The sequence below is a fragment of the Gobio gobio genome (assembly GCF_949357685.1).
Source record: "Gobio gobio genome assembly, chromosome: 10".
NCBI classification, from domain to species: Eukaryota; Metazoa; Chordata; class Actinopteri; order Cypriniformes; family Gobionidae; genus Gobio; species Gobio gobio.
In genome coordinates this window covers 48652017-48674374 of record NC_137116.1, presented here as the reverse complement: position 1 = coordinate 48674374, position 22358 = coordinate 48652017, and the positions used below count along the sequence as shown (strand labels likewise).

At 39.3% G+C, this 22358-nt stretch overlaps 1 protein-coding gene across 3 annotated transcripts; it reads right to left on the bottom strand.

Moving 5' to 3' along the window:
- Positions 1–185: 185 nt before the first annotated feature.
- sin3b (SIN3 transcription regulator family member B) lies at positions 186–21317 on the bottom strand. 3 transcript variants are annotated; one of them, XM_079828058.1, is made up of 19 exons: positions 20794–21317; positions 19292–19398; positions 19051–19204; positions 17389–17727; positions 16170–16322; positions 15571–15693; positions 15360–15449; positions 15136–15254; positions 14808–15018; positions 13930–14046; positions 13593–13831; positions 12819–13002; positions 11697–12390; positions 11345–11514; positions 7874–8047; positions 6698–6790; positions 6444–6535; positions 1367–1565; positions 186–1218 (listed from the first exon to the last, which is right to left on the bottom strand). In XM_079828058.1, the coding sequence occupies exons 1-19, from the start codon at positions 20902–20904 to the stop codon at positions 985–987; spliced, it is 3603 nt and encodes a 1200-aa protein (XP_079684184.1). In that variant the 5' UTR covers positions 20905–21317; the 3' UTR covers positions 186–984. The 3 variants fall into 3 exon arrangements, with proteins under 3 accessions (XP_079684184.1, XP_079684183.1, XP_079684185.1); XM_079828057.1 differs by having other exon boundaries at positions 11697–12411; positions 20794–21305; XM_079828059.1 differs by having other exon boundaries at positions 11697–12384; positions 20794–21305.
- Between the last annotated feature and the right edge of the window lie 1041 nt (positions 21318–22358).

The following is a 22358-nucleotide window of genomic DNA, read 5'->3' as shown; positions in this document are numbered from 1 at the left end:
CTCTGATTGGTTGTAGGTCTATCCAATTGAGTGCAGAGGTGTTTTCTTTCCTGGTTCGGTTGAAACACGCCCTAAAATCACAGCCCAATGGAGCAGTATCAGACTCATATTCTGACTAGAATCCGAGTAAGACGACGTCAGGCTAGCAAATGTGAGAATTCAGCAAGAATCATAACCCGTTCTTTAAGAACTGCACAACTAGGTTGTTTATTTCGTGATAACTGATACAGGATAAATGTTATACATTCTTTTTTTTTTCAAAACACTGATATTTTGTCATTTTTCTGTTTTAATATGTAAAAATTACACCAAACAAAAGCAAGGATTTGGCGAGATTGATATGATACATGATCTGGATGTTTAACAAAATCGACTATAAATCATGAGCAGCGATTGACGGGCGACACTGGCAATCCTCTGTTCAGTTATAAGAGACGATGATAACAAAGAACACAAAACAGAGAACTAAAACGAGGACGTTACGGATAAGATGCCAGTGTGCGCCAGAGAAACATAATTCTTCCAAGTCATCATTCATAGCCAAGAAAATGCACACAGAATAATCTTTCTGCTGTATATATGCAATTGCTCGAGCTCTTGAGTCGACTGTACTGTACAAAAAGACATACAGATGTTGTAGACATACTTTAAACCTAGTCTCTCAATACTTCAGTATAAACAAAACAAAACTCTGGTTTCAGGAGCTAAAAACTACAATGGACTTTCTTAAAAAAAAAAGTTTTTGACATTCACATTTCTGAAACGTCTGGTGACGGCATTGATCATGATGGACTAGTGTCGAGATGTGATGCTTTTCAATGAGGCATTCCCTCCTTTGAGCAGCTGTCTGTCCTCCTTAAACCACTCCTGTCTGTTCGCCGCGTTTCGGACGAGCACGTTTAATCTCGGCCGTGAGAATGAGTGAGCGAGAAAGAGACAAAGAGAGAAAGAGATCACAAAAATCCATCCCAAGGCTTGAGGTTGTTACGGTGAGGCGGGGGCCTTGCTGTTGTAGTGCACCTGGTACCTGTTGACATGCAAGCCTTTGACCTGCATGGACACGCAGGTGGTCTTGCAAGGGATCATGTCCTCATCTTCATCTCCCATGAGCCAGTCCTTCACGCTGCGCTCGGCGGCGGGGGACACGTGCTCGCTCAACCAGCCCTGGTGCCACTGATCGAAGCGCTCATGTTGGGTCCGTGCTACTCTGTGCTGGGACTAGCGGGAGAGACGGGACAAAAAATTTAATAAATACACTAAAGTTCAAAAGTTTGGAGTCAGTAACAGTTGAAATGCTAGAATTAAAATGTATATTGCATCAGGATTTGTTTTTGCATTTTTTAGCAATTTGATTTGATCTACGTACTCTCCGAGCCTTCACCAGGGCTCCTCTGCGGTACATGTAGTCTTCGGAGTTCATCACAAACACCATCTTGTGCGTGTTGAGTTTGAAACGGCAGTCCAGGTTCCCGGCTGTCTCCACACCCATCTTCCGATGCCATTCCCTCCGGCAGCGCATGGCTTCCACCTGCTTCAGCTGCCAGCCACGGAAATGCCTCAGATTCCTAAAGGTGAGACACACAGAGGTGCAGAACAAACGTCAATCTACTTTCGCCTGGCCAGACCCAGGACACGGATCTCCTGATCAAAACACAGGCGAAGAAGCAGCAGAAACAGCAGATGCATATGCAAAATAACCTGATCATCAACATTAAACAGCACATACATCAAAACGGCTTTATTATTGAATGAAATGTCAACCCAGGATGAGTAATAGGACTGTGAAGTAGAGTTCTTCACGGGTCAAAAAATTTGTACCCGAACCGAAAGAGAGACCCGTAAATGTGCTATACGGAACCGACAAGGACCCTCTGTTATTTGAAAAGTTGGAACCGGACCCGAACCGAGAAATGCCATAAATGTACTACCCAGAACCGACGCGGACCCGTCTATTATTTGACAGCTAGGTCCATGCAGACACAGACCCGACTGGACCCGATTATACTCCACAGCAAATTGTTATTAACAAGTCAAAAATTTGTCTTACCTACCTAACTTTTTGTCTTACCTCTAGTTAGCAGCCTTCTCCCTTGTACCTGACTGTGATGCATACAATCCTCCTTGTCAAGAAAGTTCTATCCATGTTACTCCTCTCTTGCCGAGCATGCTTAATCCACTCATTATTCCAGCTTCAAAAGTCCACTTGCTGTCACGGTGACGGATGACAAATGCAACGTTTGCATTTTTTTGTATCTCGAGTCAACTCACATAAATTCAACTATTTGCCCTTTTGAAATGTAATAACAATTGCTGGTTCAGAGCCATGGCCGCAGACGGTAGCATTACTCATTTAAAATAATCTCTGAGCCAAGTCTGACAAGAAATATAGATATAACAAGACGGTTAATTCATTTTATTATTAAGGAGTGATTCGAGACTACACATGCACGTTTGCTGGAGCAACCTGAAATGTAGCCTATGCTTTTTAACACGCATCATAGAAAACATTCATGTGACAGTTGACCTTAGATTTTGTTGCTGATTTGAAATATGTTAAATGTGAGTGTGCACTGTGCAAGGCTGCAAGCAGTTTGAGATTAAGTTTGTTTGCATTTACTGCTGTACACATAGAAACAGGAAAACTCCTGATCACCGTGGGCTTGCATTAACTCAGCCCGCTCTGCTTCTGACGGCTGGGCACGCTTGTGTTTTTTTCACCTTATTTCCCGGCTCACACTTTTCTCATTCTAATTGTACAAGTTGCATGTTACAAAACACGGACAGCGCTGACTGACTCTGATCACGGCTGGATGTCCGATCGACTTGGGTATTACCATAGACCGTAAAAAAATATGGACGACGCGACTTCATTGACTTCCGCTGACCATAGTTGAAGCTTTCATAGGCCCGCTCACGGCGCTGACATCTTGGGACCGAGTCTGCACAGTAGCGATCTCGGGACCGGAGTTGCGCAGTTGAGAGCAGGAAGTAGAGGCGCGATTATCAAAAGCCCGCCCACACTCTCACAGATGCAGACAATTCATTGTGTTGGTGTGAAAAACAGTTATGGGAATGTAGAAATTAAAGCTAAAGCTCCAATCTCCTCCCAAAAATCCCGAAAAAAGTCCGTTAGTGCCTCAGTGACAACTTCACTCAGAGAAGCGCTCAATCTCAGCTGTCAATCATGACGTCACACCCCCCGTTTTTATAGCATCAAATAACTCACTAAAACTAAACTTATTTAAAAAACGAACACTTGAAATTAAATTATTGTAATAAAAACTGCCTACAATGACAGAAACCATCTTTAGAAAACAATTATTTGAAGTGTAATTGAATTGTTTAGTTTGTCTCGCTCTCCATTCAAATACAAGGAGGGGTGGGGTTTAGGAGCTATACTGGGACCGGCCACCGGGGGGCGATCGAGGCGCGGAAGCTTCCATTTCTGACAGGAGCACTACAGGCTTGGGTATTACACACAACGTTAAACAGATCTGGGACCCGAAGGAATAGATGGGATCGACCCGGAACCGGCTGACCATTTAAAATAGTGTCTCAACAAAACCTTGGGTCTCGGGTCATCCGTGTAGACCAGGGGTTTTCAAACTTTTTGTGCGTGTGGACCACTAGTTGTACTCAAGAAATTTCGCGGACCACCTCATAATACACATAATAAAATATATGTCTACACACAGACCTACCTGAATTAATCCGCACCTCTAAATAGGCTTACTAGCACTAAAACTACAACTGGTCATCACATCAGTACAACAGGCTTGTTAAAAGAAAGTTTACTGTTTACAACGGCTGCCACATATTTATTTTATTTATTTACTCAAGTGCATAATCGGGTTCATTTAAACAACGGGCTTATTTGCAATGGAGTATGAAATCTATACAGTAATAAGAACACTTGTATATAGTCAACATTTCAAAACCGTTGGCAAATTTAGGGGATTATTAGAGTTATTATTTAAAGTTTACAAGTCTTCAAAAAGTGAGGCACTAAACTTGAACATCACGGCCGAGCGCCACTAGCCTATTTTACTAATCACACAATAATTTGACAATTTAATTTAAATTTTATATCAATATAGGCCTACATATTCTTTTTACTTTTTATTTTTATGGGATTGTCCTGGTAAAATGAAGATAAAAAAAAATATTATTTTATTTTGCCTTTCCACGGACCACCTGCAGTACCCTCACGGACCACTAGTGGTCCGCGGACCACAGTTTGGGAATGGCTGGTGTAGACCTCTACTGTGTAGCTTTGGTGGTGTTGATTAACTCGATCTACTCCATCTGTTTTGATCATCGTTCTGAATCTCATCTATATGTAGTCTTTGACAAAAATGTGATTCTCAGCTTCTTGCTTAAAATGTTTTTTTTCATGAAACTTACCCACATAAACTTAATGTTTACGTTCATTTAAGACATAACCGACTACGTTTATGATGATACTCGACAAGACAGGCATTTTGACATAATTTTGTTTATGCATCTCACAGCGCGTGTTCATATCGGTGGCACATACGCCGATGCCGATATATCTATTATTAGTATTATTTCTTATCATATACCTTATAGACAAGACGAGAGTCACATTTGTTTCTATTGAGCCCGATTTCTCAAAATGGTGCGTGTGTGCTTATCCTGGGTACCATGACAACAGTGCGAGTTATAGTAAGCATAGGCACCTGCTGACGACTTGCAGGCACTCACAGGAACACTAACGACTGAGCTCAGTATTTTGACTGAATAATACGGTTTCTTTCTCGCAAAACCTTAAAGTATACCTCCTGAATACTTTCCATATATGGCGCGCGCGTCTCACTGTATCATAGCGTGATAATTTTGTATCATTTTTGTAATGTTTTAGCCTGGTCGCTATTCACTGCCATTGTAAAAACATTTGAACGTTAATTATTGTAATGTGTCACTGTATGATTTAACAATGACAGCTGCTTCACTTTGAATCACAAACTCTAAACAGCTGGCTAGCGCGTAAATATTTTGTTTGTAGGCTACAGCACAGTTTGACAGTAGAGTAGGCCAACTGAAGTGGATAAAACCACTAATTACTGCTTGCGGGAATATAGTTGGAATTGCCCCCTTCTTCAGTATCAGACGCTGAGCGAATCCTGCTTGATATTGTCCCAGGTTAGAAAAACTGCCCATCCGTGGTGAAATGGGCCGAGCAAACTAACAACTCTGAATTAAATTTGTTGCGGTATTCGGTTATATATAAACATCAACCATGTCTATTGACAGTTTTGTTCTTTGGGAAGTGTATGAAAAGTCTAGGGATGCACCGGTTGACCGTCCAAAAATCAGAACCTGTTTTCTTTTTCTTTTTTTTCGGCCGATTTTTCCGGAAGTGCGCCTGCGTGCACATACGCCTATATTGCAATCATTCGCGAACATGTCACTTGTGTGTTACAAACGGAAACTGGAGAACTGAGGGAAGAGACGAGATGAAGGGAACGAAGAGCCGCTTTCCTGCGCGAGCTTACCTCTCCGCGCCCAGCACAAACGTAGATAGTGAGCGTTTGTTCAGCTCAGCTTCTTACGTGTTGGATCGGATGAGAATAAAACAGACTAACTTGTGACAAAGCCGAAATACTTCTTTTTGTAGCCTAAAGAAGAACATGCATGCGCGTTTGAAATAAAAATGATCATCCTATAGGCTACAGAACTGATAGTATTTCATTTTACCTTAAAATTACATTGACTTAATTTGATTTAAAAAGCACCTGCTGTAGCATCTTATTTTTTTTCGTTGCACTAAACATTATTTGATTTAAAATTTTGGAACAATTATATACTTTGGTTTTATTTCATTTCACTGGTAAAGACTTTTTTTCTTTACACTGAATTTAAAAACAAATGCTGATTTAAGTAACATCTTTGTTTGGATTGCAGAATATGCAGTTGTTGCCTTTAATTTCACCTTTCAGCCTTTTAATTAGTTTTGTGGTGTTTTTCACACACAAGATTTACATATGAAGGGGGACGCAACGGTGTTTGAGACTCACTGTATGTGATTTCCATGTACTGAACTCTTGTTATTCAACCATGCCAAGGTTAATTAAATTTTTCATTCTAGGGCACCTTTAACACTTTTTTAAATAATTTAAGACGGAGCTTGAGGATACTCGACAAAACGGGAATTTTGGCATCATTTTGTGTTTATGTCCGTTAAAATGCAAAAGAGAACAATGCGGCTCTGCCATGCTGTCTGAAGCAGCATTTGGTGTGCTCGTTATGGGTGTTTGTTCACAGACAGCACACCAGTACAGATTTGAGTTATTCTTTTGCATCTTATTAAAGAAATAAAATCAAAACCATGCACCTTTAAAATAAGAAATTGACTATTAACCATCCGGCTACGAATAGGCATAAACAGAGCAGGTTAAACATGTGCATAAATGTTGTTTTACCTGGGTAGAAACACAGGCTTGAAATAGTAGCCTTCTGCCTGAGAGCACACAGACTCCGTCCCTATATACTGCTCCATGTAATTAGACAGGCTCTGAAACAACACCATAAAAGACAGCAAAAATTAATGCACTAGAAAACAAGATTACATTCCTGCCTTACCAAACCAATTACATTTAATTCTTTAAAGACTTCTAGGAAAAAACAACCAAAGTATTTTCAGTTGTAAAAATAACAGAACTTTGCAAGGACGTACCTGAACATCCAGCGGGTCATCGCCCTGGGCCTCCTCCGTGTCCAGCAGCTCAATTGTTAAGGTTACCTGACCTTTGTTTTGAATGAACATGACCTAACAAGAGAAAGAGCCAAGAAATTACAAACTAAAAGCAATTACAAAATATACATGACAATTCATAAGATAAATGCAACTGAGGTGGTGAATACCACATCTTAAATTAAATATCTATCTTCATTTTGGTCATATGTAGGGCAGGGTTTTTCCTGGGTCAAAAATGGTCTTCGGTGGTGGCTGACAGACATGGTCATCCACTCACACACTCACAGTAAAAAGTACCCTATACCCACGCGGTCTGAGAGCACAATACTGACAATACATTTTAAAAATGCAAAACGGTTAGTAATTTTGCTAATCTTATTTTGATATCTCATTATGTATGATCTCTTACATCGATGTTGGTTTCTTTTGTTCCTCCTATTTTACACTAATTACAGATAGATTGTTTTGGTATATAATCATTTCAATATTAAAAAGTAGCATTAAAAATGTACAAACAGCCTAATTTTCTGCCATAACGTTATTTAATAAAAATTATCAGCTAGCTAACAACAACTTTGTTCTGGTTTTACCAGTCTAAATGATTTTAGGCTATTTATTTACTACACATTGTCAACAGAAACAAGCTGAAATACAGTGGATAATTAAAACTTATTCTTACTAACCACTCTTAGTAAATATGCTCTGAGTAAATTATTAAACTGATTCGTTAGTTCAGTGTTGGACAGATCAGTTCTTTTAACCAGTCGTTAAAATGATTCGGTTCAAAGGAGTCATTAGGTCGCAAATTGGACATTAGCAGATGCGTTGTGTGCGAATCCCGTCTGTTAGAACATCGCAAAAGATTTGTCAACACACAGAAAACACTTCATAACTGGATATAATTTGTTTCCCGTTTAATGAAAGTATGCTTTATGTCAGCTGGTCAGAGAAGAGTCAACGTTTTTTGAGCGCAATTCACACCCTCTGTCACTCAGTTACATGCGCCCTGTCACAAGCGTAGCAGTCATCTATTCTACATCACTCATAAATCTTTTTCACAATAACTCGTGATTTAGGACAAAAATTAGTATTGGCGGCTGCCAAAAAATGTTCAATGCAGGGAAAACCCTGTAGGGACAGCATTAGGTCAAGCACCTTGAAGCAGTTCTCTTCAGCCATGACTCTCTCTGCCTTCCATTGGTAACTGGCCTCCCAAGCTGCACGGACACACTGGGACGAGAGATTCCCACCGGCGGCCCCCCTCTTCCTCTCAGACAGGTACAGCTCAGTGACTTGCAGACACACCTCATCACTGACCAGGTGTTGAAGCTGCCAATCAGAGAGAAGAGCATGTTAACACCCTGATCACAGTAAAAGCTCTTTGATGTAGTTGTGTGAATACAGAGACTCAGACTGTCATGCTTATAACGCTATAATAGGGCTGAACGATTCAATGAAATACATCCAAAAATCACCCATATGACCAGCCACAAAAAAACTGCACCCATAGAACTGATAAAATATAAAAACCAAATAGTTCATCCCTTGCATTTTAATTTATGACACTTTTCTTAATTTGATCATGCTTTCAGCTATCAATCTGTGTATTACTCTTTTTGGTAATATTTCACAATATGGTCTCATTTGTTAACATTGGTTAATGTATTAACTAACAGAGCGATATGTTTCAGTATTTATTAACCCGTTATTCTTAGTTAATAAAAATATTCATGTCAGTTCACAAACTATAGCAAGGCGAGTCAAAAGGTAGGTATCGTTTGATAGAACACTATTTAAATTTTTAGAAAATATAAAATTACATTAGGACATTCTCGTGTTGAGAAACTGCTGATAAAAGACAAAAAAAAATATATAATTTGTATTATAAATTCTTTTTGGTGAAGCTTCCCTTCTCATGTGAGCTGCATCTGGATCAAATTTTGTGGTGATAGCATAAAGTAATCAAAAGTTACAGCAATTGGAACCAATGTAGCCTTTTTGTTTAGCCCTTAACGCCCCCTAATGGGCATTTTTAAATTGCTCCGCCATGAGGAATATCTTGTGATCAATGCAATGCATTTTAATCATGAGAATCTGCCATAAATAATGAGGTGTCATTTTCTACGATCTGTGCATATTTCATGAAGTTATGAGCGAAAACACCATGTGAACTCGATATTTGTTTTTAGTTAGTGCCTGTGCGCATATTAAGCAATTTGTGTAGACTCAGAGGGTAAAAACAACATATGGAAGTAAAATAATGGCAAATGTTTTTGAAACAAAAAAAGCTTGTTGAATTGCACTACTTGAAAAATTTTGAAGAGCTGAAATTCAACATGGTTGTATATTTATGATGTGAATATTTCAATTCAAAACATTTCACACACATTTACATGTACAAAAGTTTTTTATCAGCTTTAACCATTTATATACTGGCCCTGATAATCATCACAAATACGTAAATCCATTTAAAGCTACAATGTGTAACTTTTTTAGTTTATTCTTAGCTAAAAACACTCAGTTCTTTCAAAAATATATGTGCTCATTAATGTATATTTACTTCTTTCAAGTAATGAAGTATTCTCGTAAGTTTATAATATGCCATTGAAAATACATACGGGTAAGGGGTTCGATTGCAGGTCGCCATGTTGCCCCTCCATCTTGAAAGTACATTAGCCAAAGAGGGACATACCCGTAAATTCAAGCTTCGCCTTTCGCGTTTTAAAGGGATAGTTCACCCAAAAACGAAAATGATGTTTTTCTGCTTACCCCTAAGGCATCCAAGATGTAGGTGTATTCGTTTCTTCAGTAGAACACAAATGAAGATTTTTAACTCCAACCGTTGCTGTGTGTCACTCATATAATGCTTGTCAATGGGGTCTAATTCTATTAGAGTAAAAAAAACATGGACAGACCACTTCAAATTAAACCCAGCGGCTCGTGATTGAAATTGATGTCTTAAGACACTAAACAATATTTATGCAAATATATCACCTCATATCAGACGACAATTCAGCTCTGAAGACTGCCATCACTTCCAGTGTGTGAGGTCAAAATTCTGGACGGGTCATAGATATATGAATAGATATCTCATTCGAGCGATCCATGCCATGATCCATGCAGGCACTAATGAGGTATCTATGTATATATCTATGACCCGGCCGGAATTTTGACCTCACACACGGGAAGTGATGGCAGTCTGGAGAGCTGAAGCGTTCGTCTGATATGAGGTGATATATTTGCATAAATACCGTTGGGTTTCTCTCAGAAACCGATCGTTTCGTGTCTTAAGACATCAATGTGTTGTAACGACCCGCGGGGTTTAATTTGAAGTTGTCTGTCCATGTTTTTTTTACTCTAATAGAATTAGACCCCATTGACAAGCATTATATGAGTTACACACAGCAACGGTTGGAGTTAAAAATCTTCATTTGTGTTCTACTGAAGAAACGAAGACACCTACATCTTGGATGCCTTAGGGGTAAGCAGAAAAACATCACATTTTCGTTTTTGGGTGAACTATCCCTTTAACACTCGATGGCACCGTGTCGAATGTGGACGAGGTCGAACTGGAAGCCATATTAATCTTGGACTAAATCGGCCACTGTAGGAGTTCAAACGAAATCACACAGTGTAGCTTTAATAAATGAATGACTTGCTACACGTTGCTCTGGTCTTCGTCAACAGCCGCTTGCACCACCTGCAAATTAGGACAACTAGCAGCAGATGGCGATTATGCTCGGAAATCTATTGCTATTCCTGCAGTTCTGTTGAATTTTCTGTCGAATTTGAACCGCTGCATTTGTGGAAGCGAATTTGTAAAGCGTAATAAAATGGACTGAAAATTGCCTGTTGAATATTTTAGGTAGTATTTTTAAACAGAATGAATATTTTGGAGGTGAAATCTGAGAGGTGAATATGGATTATTGAATTTTTAATAATGAAAATGTGTGTGAAATGTTTTGAATTGAAATATTCACATCATAAATATACAACCATGTTGAATTTCAGCCCACAAAAATGCAATGCATTAAAATGAAAAAATATGCATTGCATTAACCATGTTTGCAAGTAGTGCAATTCAAAAAGCTTTTTTGTATCAAAAACATTTGCCATTATTTTACTTCCATAATGCAACAGGAGCATGTTGGAGATCTGATTTTTTTTAATGCAAAAATAATGATTGTGCTACCCATTTGGTTTCTGTTTCTATTGGCTCTTAAACAGAGACACGCAAATGGTCATAAGTCATAAAGGGTTAACCAATGTTAACAAATGAAACATTGTAACAAAGTGTTACCCTCTTTTTTGTACTTAAAACTTTAAATCCAGAAATCAGACTGGAAAATGCATATTTACAAATGACTGCATATTCAGTATGAAGCAACTATTCAATTAAGATGGGTGAATCAGAACCAAGATCCTTTAACAAAAAGCAAAACCAGCCATATGGAAAAGAGTTGTATATTACAAGTGGAATTTACTTTGGTGCAAGAAACCTTGAGTAATGTTATAATTGAACTTCAAGGGGGAGAAAACACAAATGCGCAGACTATGGCCTCTTTGAAATTATACAAATTACCCCCCAAACAGCTTAGCTTTGTGCAATTCAACTCTCGGACTCACCTGTCTTACGATGTTCTGAATGAGCTTGTCAACGGTGAAGCCGATGTAAGCGTGGATGGTGAACATCTCTCTCAGGGTGTCCTCATACTGCGTGGACTCCAGGTTTCCATCCAGTAGACTGCGTACCATGTCTAAGAATGCTGGGTAATATTCCTCCAACTCCACCTCACCTAATACAACAGACATTACTTGTAAAAACTGTGCAAGAATGCTAATTTGGTCCTAAAACTAGACTTTTAACCCTCTCAAAGCTAATCTGAGGGTTGCTTCCAATGCAAAACTTTCTGACACAATGCTAGGCTGTTGTAGATGGAAGTGTAAGTGTGTGGAATCATTCAGGAAATCTACTCACTTGGCTGTTTTAGACGCAGCTCCATTGCCAGGTCATTTGCCTTTTCTCTGCGCCCCTCTCCCATGAGCAGTCGTTCCCGATTCTGCTCCGCCCTGTGTTCCAGTAACTGTCTCTCAGCTTGCCTGTAAACCTTCAGCAGCCGCGAGCAAAGAGTCTGGTGCAGCCTCAGGAAGAAGTACCAGTTATTATTGACGAAGAACAGGTTGTAGACTCCATCCAGCTCCTTCTGGTGCTCAGCTTCTGGGTCTCGCAGATCCACCGCCTCCCCTTCTGGATTCATGCTGTGGGAGGGCGTAGAGGTGTCCATGCTCTGAGGGGAAGTGCATCGTCTTCGTCTGGAATCGCCGTTCAACTGTTGTTGGCCGCCTGTCGTTGAGACTCCGCCTCCTGCAGCGGTGCTGTCCTCACCCTCTGCCTCCTCGTCCGTAAACTCCTCCGTCTCACTAAGCTCTCCGCGACGGGCAAAAAAGAGGTCAGGGACAAAGTGCTGGATGATGCGCTTGATGTGGTCCTTGTCATCCTTGTGGATGGTGGGCTGCCGCTTGACGTGGTAGATGATGAGGGAGGCGGCATCCTCCAGGATCTGTTTGTCTTCATAAGTGAAGATCATGTGGGGTTCGCTGGTCAAACCTGTGCCCGAGCCGTCACGACCTTGCTGACCCACGCCGCCCTCTTCTGTGCTCTGCTCCTGCCGCTTTGGAAGGGGAAAAAAGGTCTAGTAAAAGGGTTTAGAATCACATGAGGGTAAGTAATTGGTGACAGTTTTCATTTTTGGGTGAACTAACCCTTTAAGGTGTTTGTAAGATGCAGGGGGTGGGGGGGTTTGGACAAAAATGTATGCTTTTGACTTTCAGATCAAATGTCACTGATTAAATTAATGAGTAGAACTTTTAAACATCATTGAATACGTTAGTCACCCACAACTTTAGTTCTTTATTGACTTCCATTGTGACTTTAGTCTCTATAAAAGATATAGACCTAAATTACCACAACTACAGTCAAAATAATATCATGTACCAGACAAAATGGTTTCTTTCACAGATTATAGTTATGGGAAAAGCTCTTCTCCTGAGACTGAGCTGTTAGCCCTGCAGAAAAAGCAGAAAAAGCCGCTAAACTTACCTCATCATAGATGCTCTCGATTTCATTGAGAAGACTTTTGGATCGGAGGGCCTTCATGTCGTTCTGTTTGAAGTTGACACCCTGGTGGTCCAGTGATTTCAGATATGCCTTCTCGTATTGCTCTCTCCAGATTTTGTTGAAACCCTGCTGGGCCTCCCTCCACTCCTCCTCTTTAGCTTTTAATCTGCAGCAAGAAAACCATCTTTTCATCAAAATGCTTTTTTCCCCTGCTAGACTAAGGAATCAGTCTATGACTAAAATGACTGCAAAAATAGTAGGGGCAGTGCACCTAAAAATTACAATTCTCATCTGCGGTTTTCATTTTTGATGATCCATCCCTTTAATTTAGCGGTCAAATTAAACTGTAGAGGTGCTTTGATTGATATGAAAGGGTTAGTTCACCCAAAAATTATGTAATCAATTCCTCATCCTCATGTCGTTCCAAAAGACTTTGGTTCATCTTCGCTACACAATTATATTTTTAAATAGATTTCTTTTGCAATCACTTTATAATGTTTTAATATAATTTTTTGGGTGAATAGACTTTTTAATGGAGATACAGAAATCTCTCAGATTTCATTAAAAATATAATTGTTTGTGTTCTGATACTGAACGAAAGTCTTATGGGTTTAGAACGACATAGGGGTGAATAATAAGTAGGTGAACACCCTTTAAGGTGTGTTTTTTTGTGTGTAAGAGAGATGGCAGGGGGAAACAAGAAGAGAGAGAATTAAAAAGGAAAGAGAAATTGCCTAATAAGATTTGTTTGTTAACCTTTTAAGTACAACAGGAACTGCAGTGGCTGGACTCCTCTTCAACCCCTCTATGATTTCTGGAGCCTTGTCGCCATATATACGATAGACTGCACGCCGCTGTATGACCTCAGAAGTTCCACCCAGGCAGTCGTCCAATCTGAATCGCTCTTGATCCTCCGGCGAAAGGCGCGATAGCTTCTTCTGCACACTTTCCAAAACTCTTATCGTTGCCAAATTAGTCTCAAGCACAACATCCAGCTACGAGGTATAAAAAAAAAACCCTAATCAATATCCATCTCAACTGAGTTTCAGTTGAAACCCAAACCTACTGATATTTTTCAAAAAGATCATCTTACCTCAAATCTCTCATCCTCACAGCGATGAAGTTGCTCTTCATATGGTGTTTTCTTGGAGCTCACAAAAGTGGAGTCTTCAGACCAAGAAGGGAATGAGACCCAGGTATCATTCAGCACCTACACACAAAGCAATGATCTTGAACTGCTTGGACTACCATCAGGTTTCTCTGACCCCATGACTGAAGCCTTCATAGATGTAGCAGTATCTGATTGCTCTTCTGGCACACCAGCCACTTCAGATTTGTCATGAATATCTAGCTTATTATCTTCAGATAGAATTACTGTTTACAAACAAGCGTTCAGCGACAAAACACCTCTGGGTTCTCCAGGCACCCTGGAAAAAGAGCTATTTGAGATAAGTGCTTCCATTCAAATTGAGCTGAAAAAGAGTGCAGTGTGGGGGATGAAACACCCCATTTTCCAAATGATTCATGGAGATTTAGATTTCTGCAGATTTGTACCAATATCTGTGGATCAGGACAAACCTAGGATTTGTGTCATCATTAACGCCTCTCCTCGAAACAACTGACGGCTATGTGGATGGCAATTTTGTCATGGCAGATTTGCATTTCTCTTGTATTAAAAAAAAAACCCTTTTCTTTATTTTCGCTTAAAATATCTTGATAGTATAGTATCGTGAGTTCAGTACTGTGATTTGTATCGAATTGTGACATGAGTGTATCATTAAACCCCTAATAATTACTGCATTTTTAACAATCTAAGAAAATTATTACACATTTATACATGCACAAATATACATATAACAATATAATGCAACATGATATTTTATATTGTTACCACTGTAATAATTATAGTACAAATATTACATTGCTTGTATGACATCATAATTATCTCTATATCCAGTGAAAGTGCAGTACCTCTTTGCATATAGCAGTTCGGCCACTGCACTTGGGCTGCTGGTAGGTCTTAGGCAGGGCTCTGTAACTGGAACCCAGGCGTTTACAGGAGGCGTAATCCACTTCTCTGCCTCCACCCTCCATGTAGCGATCGGAGAGGCCAGAGATGGCATGAGACAGCTCTTTATCACCCAAAAATGACTTAAACTGGGTGTACAGTTCTGGAAACTTCCTACAGAATGAGACACCAGTGGTATATGACTCATGAATGTCATATAAGGGCTGCAAAATGCACCATATGAACACAAATAGGATTAAACAAACATGCCCTCTTTTAAATCTGTCTTACCCCAAGAATGGAGTCACAAGCTGCAGCAGTTCGGCCCCTGAAACCACTTCCTGATTAAACAGGGCTATGCAGCGTAAGAAATTCTCATACACCTCCTGACTCTTGAGCAGACGACGAACCTAAAAATGTAAATAAATGAAATTGTTCAATGGTTGAGACTATGCAATAAATCCTAAGGCAACGGCTGACTTGCTACCGCTTCGAACTGGGTCTATGAAACGCACCTTGTCAAAAAATGTGAATTCCCGCAGGACTCCATGCTTTCCTACAGCAGCAAAAGACGGGTCCTTGGAACAGGAATACTTCATTTTTTTCTACATGGATAAAAAGGTTGGTTTAAGCATAAGTAACCCACATTTATTGGGAGATATTTAAACAAGTCTTTCAGATACAGAGGTATACAGGATCCTTGCATTGGCATGAGTGAACTCTGACCTTCAGAAGCGGGGTCATGTGGGGCATCAACATGGGTCTAGGTCTCTTCTTGCTTTGTTTATTCATTTCCTCTTCCTCTGCTTTCTTCAAATGGTCTTTGCCAGGCAAAGAACCTCCAGTGAACTGGAATCAAAGACGTAGTCCTTATAAAAATCACTTTACCCATTAAAAGTTTGGGGTTAGTAGGTTTTTTTTTGTTTGTTTTTTGAAGGAAGCCTCATGCTTACCAAGGCTGCATTTATTTCCTAAAGTTTATTCACTATCATTACTCCAGTCTTCAGTGTCACATAATCCATCAGAAATCATTCTAATATGATAATTTGAATTTTTGTTAAAAATCTTATTATCAATTTTGAAAACTATTAGAAATATAAATCATTTGTAACATTATAAATGTATTTACTGCCAACTTTTGATCAATTTAATACAAATAATACAATAAAAGCATTAATTTCTTTACAAAAAGTCTTCCTGACCCCAAACTTTTGAATGGTGGTGTACACAATTGAAAACGTTTAAGAGAAAATAATTTTGCTGCAATCGATGCAAGCGCAAGACATAAGACAAATGTAAGAAGTACACAAAGGTAATTTTCTAACCAGAGATCTCTTTGCATCAGGCAAAAACTGGCCAAACTCCGCAAGTAGATCCTCTTGACCTTTGAAAAGGCTGGCCACTTTAGAGAAAACCTCATCTTCGGTCATTCCTCCAGTGCTACGGCCTCTGCTCTCCTTCACCTCCAGCTGCTCCTTCTGCAGATGGACACAGGATGCCCAAAATCGATGAACATCGATAAGTTTATAAGTTGAGGAAGAAAACAGTCAAAGAGCCTATTTCCTTTAGTGCTAGTAGGTGGTAGCCTAGTCTCAGCCTCAAGGCAGCCCACGCACAGGGCCTGGGCAAAATTCCCTTTATAAAACCTAGTCAGTGGAAGATTGAGTGTACACGAATCTCCACCCCAAAATATCCATATATGGAGTTTTACTATGTATAACATCATCTGCATAGCATTTGCATATGCATATTAATCCATGTTTAACAGTACAAGACATTAGGAAAATATGAGGTACGGATGTACCGTCAACATTACATAAATAAAAAAATAATTCAGTAGCCTATACTTGCCTTGTTTTTGAAAAAAATAATTAAAATAATATAAAATACATTTTTAGAGAAAGTTTCTCTCAATCTTATCCACTGGCCAAATAGTATTTTTAATTGCTTGATATTTTTAATGGAAACAGATTGCACATTATTAGTGTGAAAATATTTTCTCGGACCATGAGTTCTGCTATTATCATGCGCCTATAGCAATGCTCGCTGTAGTTAAAACACAGCATGCCACAGGAAAAGTGTTCAAAAGCATTGCATCCACTACAAATATTTTATTTATTAGAGAAGAAAAAATGTTGTAACTTCTGGATAATGATTTCATGTACTCCATTAATGTAAAAAACAGAGTTTAAATCATTATTTATTTAAACTGTTATTGTGAACATGCACTGCATTTATAATGAGGATTTAAAGTGGTTTTACTTCATCTGCCGTCAGTCCCTAAGCTCACCATCGGTGTCACCAAAATGCGCTCAAATGTTTGTACGCATGGGTCAGAGTTTGCGTATAGATGCGCAAATTTTCCTGTCAAGTGTGTTTTTATAAATCACAACTTATGCGTAGGAAGTAACGTCCGCCTCTTCCAAGGGCCTGTTTTGTGCGAACGCAACGGTTATAAAAGAGGCCCCTGGGCTGGTAGTACAAAAGGTTGCAGGTAGGGTCAAACCTAGAGAAAAACAGAACAAAAATGTGGTTTGCTCTCACCTGGTATGTATGTAGAATTTCCAGAAAGGACCGGTAGGTTTCTGGGTTGTCCAAAAATCGGTTTTTGATCTTATTCACGTAACTGATGGCGCTGTCAAACTCCACAGGACTGGGCTCTGATGTGGGAGGGGACACTGACGTGGTGGCCGGCTGTGATTGGCTCTCTCGGCTGGGCAGAGGAAGTGTCAACCTGCTTGATTGTTCAGGAGGTCCAGATGATGAAGCGATGCTCTCGGGAGAGGTCACAGCTTCATTTTGAGCCGACCCTGCCTCAGCCAATGCTGACGAAGAGGCACTAACCACAGGGCTGGCCGTGCTCCTTCCTGGTCCTGGAGAGACCTGGGGGGAAAAGAGAAAGAACCATTTAACCAAAGTAATAACATAATATACCAAGAAAGACAACGTCCCATATAGGTTCTTTACATCCTTTTTACCTAAAATATAATAGTTGTGTGTAAAAGTGAACTACCATTCAAATGTTTGGGGTCGGTAAGATTTGTTATGTTTTTGAAAAAAGTCAAAGTCTCTAATGCTCACCAAGGATGCATTGATTTGATAAAAAATACAGTAATATTGTAAAATATTACAAAGCTCTTCAGTCTTACATTTTTTTAACTATTAACGTTAAAAACAGTTGTGCTGCTTAATATTTGTGTGTAAACCGTGATACATTTTTTCAGGGTTCTGATGAATATAATGTTCAAAAGAACAGCATCCATTTCAAATAGAAATCTTTTGTAACTCATAAATGTCTTGAATGCCTGTTTTGATCAACCTAATGCATTCTTGCTACATAAAAGTATTAATTTCCTTTAAAAACAGCGTATAAGCGGTCTGTTGCATTTGAGAAAAAAATGTATCAAACTCTTTTATACTTAATTGGTTATAGTTTAACTGTATGAACTTAATTCATCAGCAAACTGAATTCATCATGTTAAAAATCTGTGGAAATATCCATAAAAGTGCTAAATAAATTAAAGGAATTATTATTATGTAATTACAACTAGGTATAACACATGTACATGCAAGCAAGCTCTTGCAAATGTCCATGAAGTAACTGTCCATTTATTCTTAAACACAAAGTTAATGTGATTGATTCAGTGGACTACTCCCCGGCAGTCTATGTGGCATGACGTCACCAAAGTGTGAACTCGAAGGAAGCCAGTGAGGGGCCCATTTGGGACAGGGCCAAAGTCAACATGAAATCAATATCAACCCTATTTACACTCTTAATACACATTCCACATCTTTTTGTGCACAATTCATCAGTGCACGTTAATAAAAGAAAAAATATTTGTCTTTGCAATCACTCATTAAAATGTAATTACTTGTGCCGCCTCTTCTTTTCTTTTCTGCCAGCAAGTCAATGGGAGCTATAATTTGAAAAGGCCAAACAGCTATTTAGGCATTGTTTTAGCAATCTGGCATTCTAGTACGCAACACTTACTTTTCACAATCCAATCAATTCCCAATAGATTAAAAAAATACCTGTCCTAAATAGGTTCTCTCCAAATGTCTTGCCTCACTCAGAAAATAAAAATGAGTTGTGAATTCACTGATGACCTTTTCACAATTGGCGAACTGAAACAAGCAGTGAAAATGAAGAACAAAACACAGACACCAATGCAAGAAAGTAGTAAACTGATGCACCACAAGTTTTACCTGTGAAGGAAACGGGGACTGAAGAAATGCCATTCCATTCTTGGGAATTTCGATCCGATACCCAGGAGGTAAAAAGGCATTAAAACCCAAGACAAGGTCAGGATGTCCATGGAAGAGCTGAGAAACTCTGTTGATAACGCCTGGTGTGTCAATGCTGTGGATGGAGATATCAGAAATAAAATAATTAATGAATGCCTTTGGTGCATTGGAGCACATTTAAAGTGCACAGACACTTACATACCTTTGAGATTTAAACTCTTTCATGATATCCAGAAACTTATTGTATATTCCTGGATCATTTCCAAACCGTATTTTAACTTGGTCCAAGTAAGATAAGGCATCCTCCACCTGCAACAGGAATAAACCTTGTTTACCAAACAATATTAGACACAACAAGCGTGTACACAGTGACAGAACACTTACCGAAAAGTAGTGTGGTGGTACCATGGTACAGTAAATGTATGGGAAGGTAATAACATGTATTTACATCAGTTACTAAAAAAAAGTATCATATAGACATGGTAGCACCATAATATTCATGGAAGTACCTTGGAACAAAGACAGAGCTGCATGAATTTCACTACCATGGTATTACCGACTGATATTAGCACAGTACTTTTTTTTCTCAAGATGCATACATGTACAAAATACCATGGTGGTATTATGGTACTTTTAGTATCTTTTTTTGGCTCGTGAAAGGACAGATGTGGGTCATCAAGTCCATTCCCGGTGAATGTGGAGCCCCATCACATTGAATGACTTTGCATTTGCTTATACTATTAAAAGTAATAGTGTCTTAATCCTGACCAAACAAAACAACAAAAAAAACACGGCGATACTTTATTTTCAAACCACTACACGCATAGAAAACGCAAGTTATTCGATTTTTCCTCTCTCTGTTCAGTAGAACAAAAACCCAATGAGGGAAAAAAACCGCACGCCTAAATAAACCTTCAACATAAAAGATGTCCGATACAACCACTATGATGCTCAAAAGTGACCCAAAAACAAGCGGTCTAAGAGAAAAGCGACCGGTTTATATTCTCTTTGTGTTTTTTTTTTTTAACATTCAGTGAGGAAAATAAAGGCTCACTGACTCTTTTAGCTTTGCTGCGTTAGCACTAGTGCTAGTCACAACACACAACAACCCCGCTACGATTTAACAACAAAAACAAACAAAACGCGATTCAAACTGCTTTTTAACAGAGAATCGCTTAAGCGATGCTTAACACACTTTTGATTTCTTTCAACGGTCGGGTTAGAAATGAAAACGGACACATTTATGACAAAAGCAGCTGTTAGCGGAGCAAAACCCCCTTTCTTTCCCTTATCTACGTCAATTACATTTAAATAAACCGGCTTAATCTTAAACAAACCAGGCGATACGCGTGATTTTTTTGGCGGAACAACAATAAATATCTACCGGTTTTGGGTCTAACAAAGAGCAGCGACCGCGTTAAGGGAAAACATTAGACTTTAATTCAGCAGATACACTTCCATCTTGTTTGACTGGTAAACTAGCATTGATTTGACCAGGAATCGGTGCGTTAAGCGACAATAAATCGACTTTTCTAGCTTGAAATGGTGTAAATAAGTGCGTAAGATTTTCAAATCAATTTACACACACACACAGTGTGAATGCTTTGATATGCCCCATATGCATATGAACAGCACAGCACTTCCTAATACACAAAGCGTTGTAAGAGAGAAGGAAACACATGCACTTGCTGCAATGCTCTTTACCTTTAGTTTCTGAAAGTGCTGCTGCTGGACTTGCTTCTGAACCACATAGGCCTTGTCTTGGATCTGGTTGATTTGCTTCGCAGTGCTGCTGTGAGCCTGAATTTTCGCCATGGTGCGTTTCCTTCGCCACCAACAGCCACCGAAGCCACGATGATTTACGTTACCGTCCCTCCGTGTTTGCAGGTTGTTCTTGGCGTGCAAAAATCAGTTCGTTTCGGGGGGCCACCCAGCTCTCTTCCCCCCACAAGTCCAGTCTACTTTACGGACGGCCACCCAGTTACTCCAGTATAGACTTCCAGCTCAAGCCCGCAAGTGTGTTGAGACCTCCCAATCCCTACCAAAACTACACCATCAAGCGGGAGAATCAATAACGAGTCCCCATCGATATCCACGAAGAGAACGAGAAACAATGTATGTATTTTTTTCCCCCAATGGTCGTATTATTTAAACAAATTGTGTATGTCTCTTTAAATTCGGCGGCAGCTGTGCGCTCGATCCTAGCGTCCGGAAACGGAGGGAGTTGTGGAGAATTGAAAAGCGCATGCGCACAAACCGAAAGAGGGCGGAGTGTACAGAATCTCAGCGGCCGCAGGCATGAATGGGATTCTGCACACGTTTGTTCACCGGGCGAGTGTTGCAAAAAGTTGTTTTGCATCGATATAAAATGCGTTCCTGTTGATTGTTTGCTTTGATCAGTAATCCTGATAAAACTATAGTCTATATGACATTAACAGCAATTAATGTATTTAAATATGACAACTTTATAGTATGGTTGTAAAGTTATGTCCCTTTGTTTCAGGAGAAAAATATTACATTCTTGTATGAAGAATACATTTTGTACACTACTCTTCATGCAGCAGGTCAAAGTTAACCATAGTCTAAATGAGAAATAACTTGCACACTATGGTCTACAAGTTTTAGCGAAACAAAAAATATATTTTGCCACATTCAAAGATTCATCACCATATACCCTTTCAGAATCTGTGAATAATTTTAACAAAATAAGAGATCATACAAAATGCATGTTATTTTTGCATGTGAATAAGATATTTTACATAGCCTAAAGGATGTTTACAAGATTTAAAAAAAAAATAGCTGAATGACCTCTTTCAAATGTTTATGAACCCTTGATTCTTAATACTATGTCATTACCTGGATGATCCACAGCTTTTTTTGTGTGTGTTTTCTGATGGTTGTCTCATTCATGTTTGTCCTGAGCAGTTAAACTGCCCAATGTTCTTCAGAAAAATCCTCCAGGTCCTACAAATTCTTCCGTTTTCCAGCATCTTTTGCATATTTGAACCCTTAACAACAATGACTGTATGATTTTGAGATCTATCTTTTCACACTGAGGACAATTGAAGGACTCAAACACAACTATTAAAAAAGGTTCAGACATTCACTGATGCTCCAGAAGGAAACACGGGACATCCACATTTTTCTTATTTTGCTTGAGTCCCTCAATTGTCCTCAGTGTGAAAAGATGGATCTCAAAATCATACAGTCACTGCTGGAGAGGGTTCAAATATTCAAAAGATGCTGGAAAACTGAAGAATTTGCAGGAC

What these genes read in the sequence shown, in the direction of transcription:
- sin3b (XM_079828057.1), bottom strand. Translation starts at nt 20,904, where the DNA reads ATGGCGAAAATTCAGGCTCACAGCAGCACTGCGAAGCAAATCAACCAG. An exon ending in AAATTCTACATACATACCAG is followed by an intron (nt 16,323 to 17,388) that starts GTGAGAGCAAAC and finishes GTCCATCTGCAG; the next exon opens with AAGGAGCAGCTGGAGGTGAA. An exon ending in AATTCACATTTTTTGACAAG is followed by an intron (nt 15,255 to 15,359) that starts GTGCGTTTCATA and finishes TTACATTTTTAG; the next exon opens with GTTCGTCGTCTGCTCAAGAG.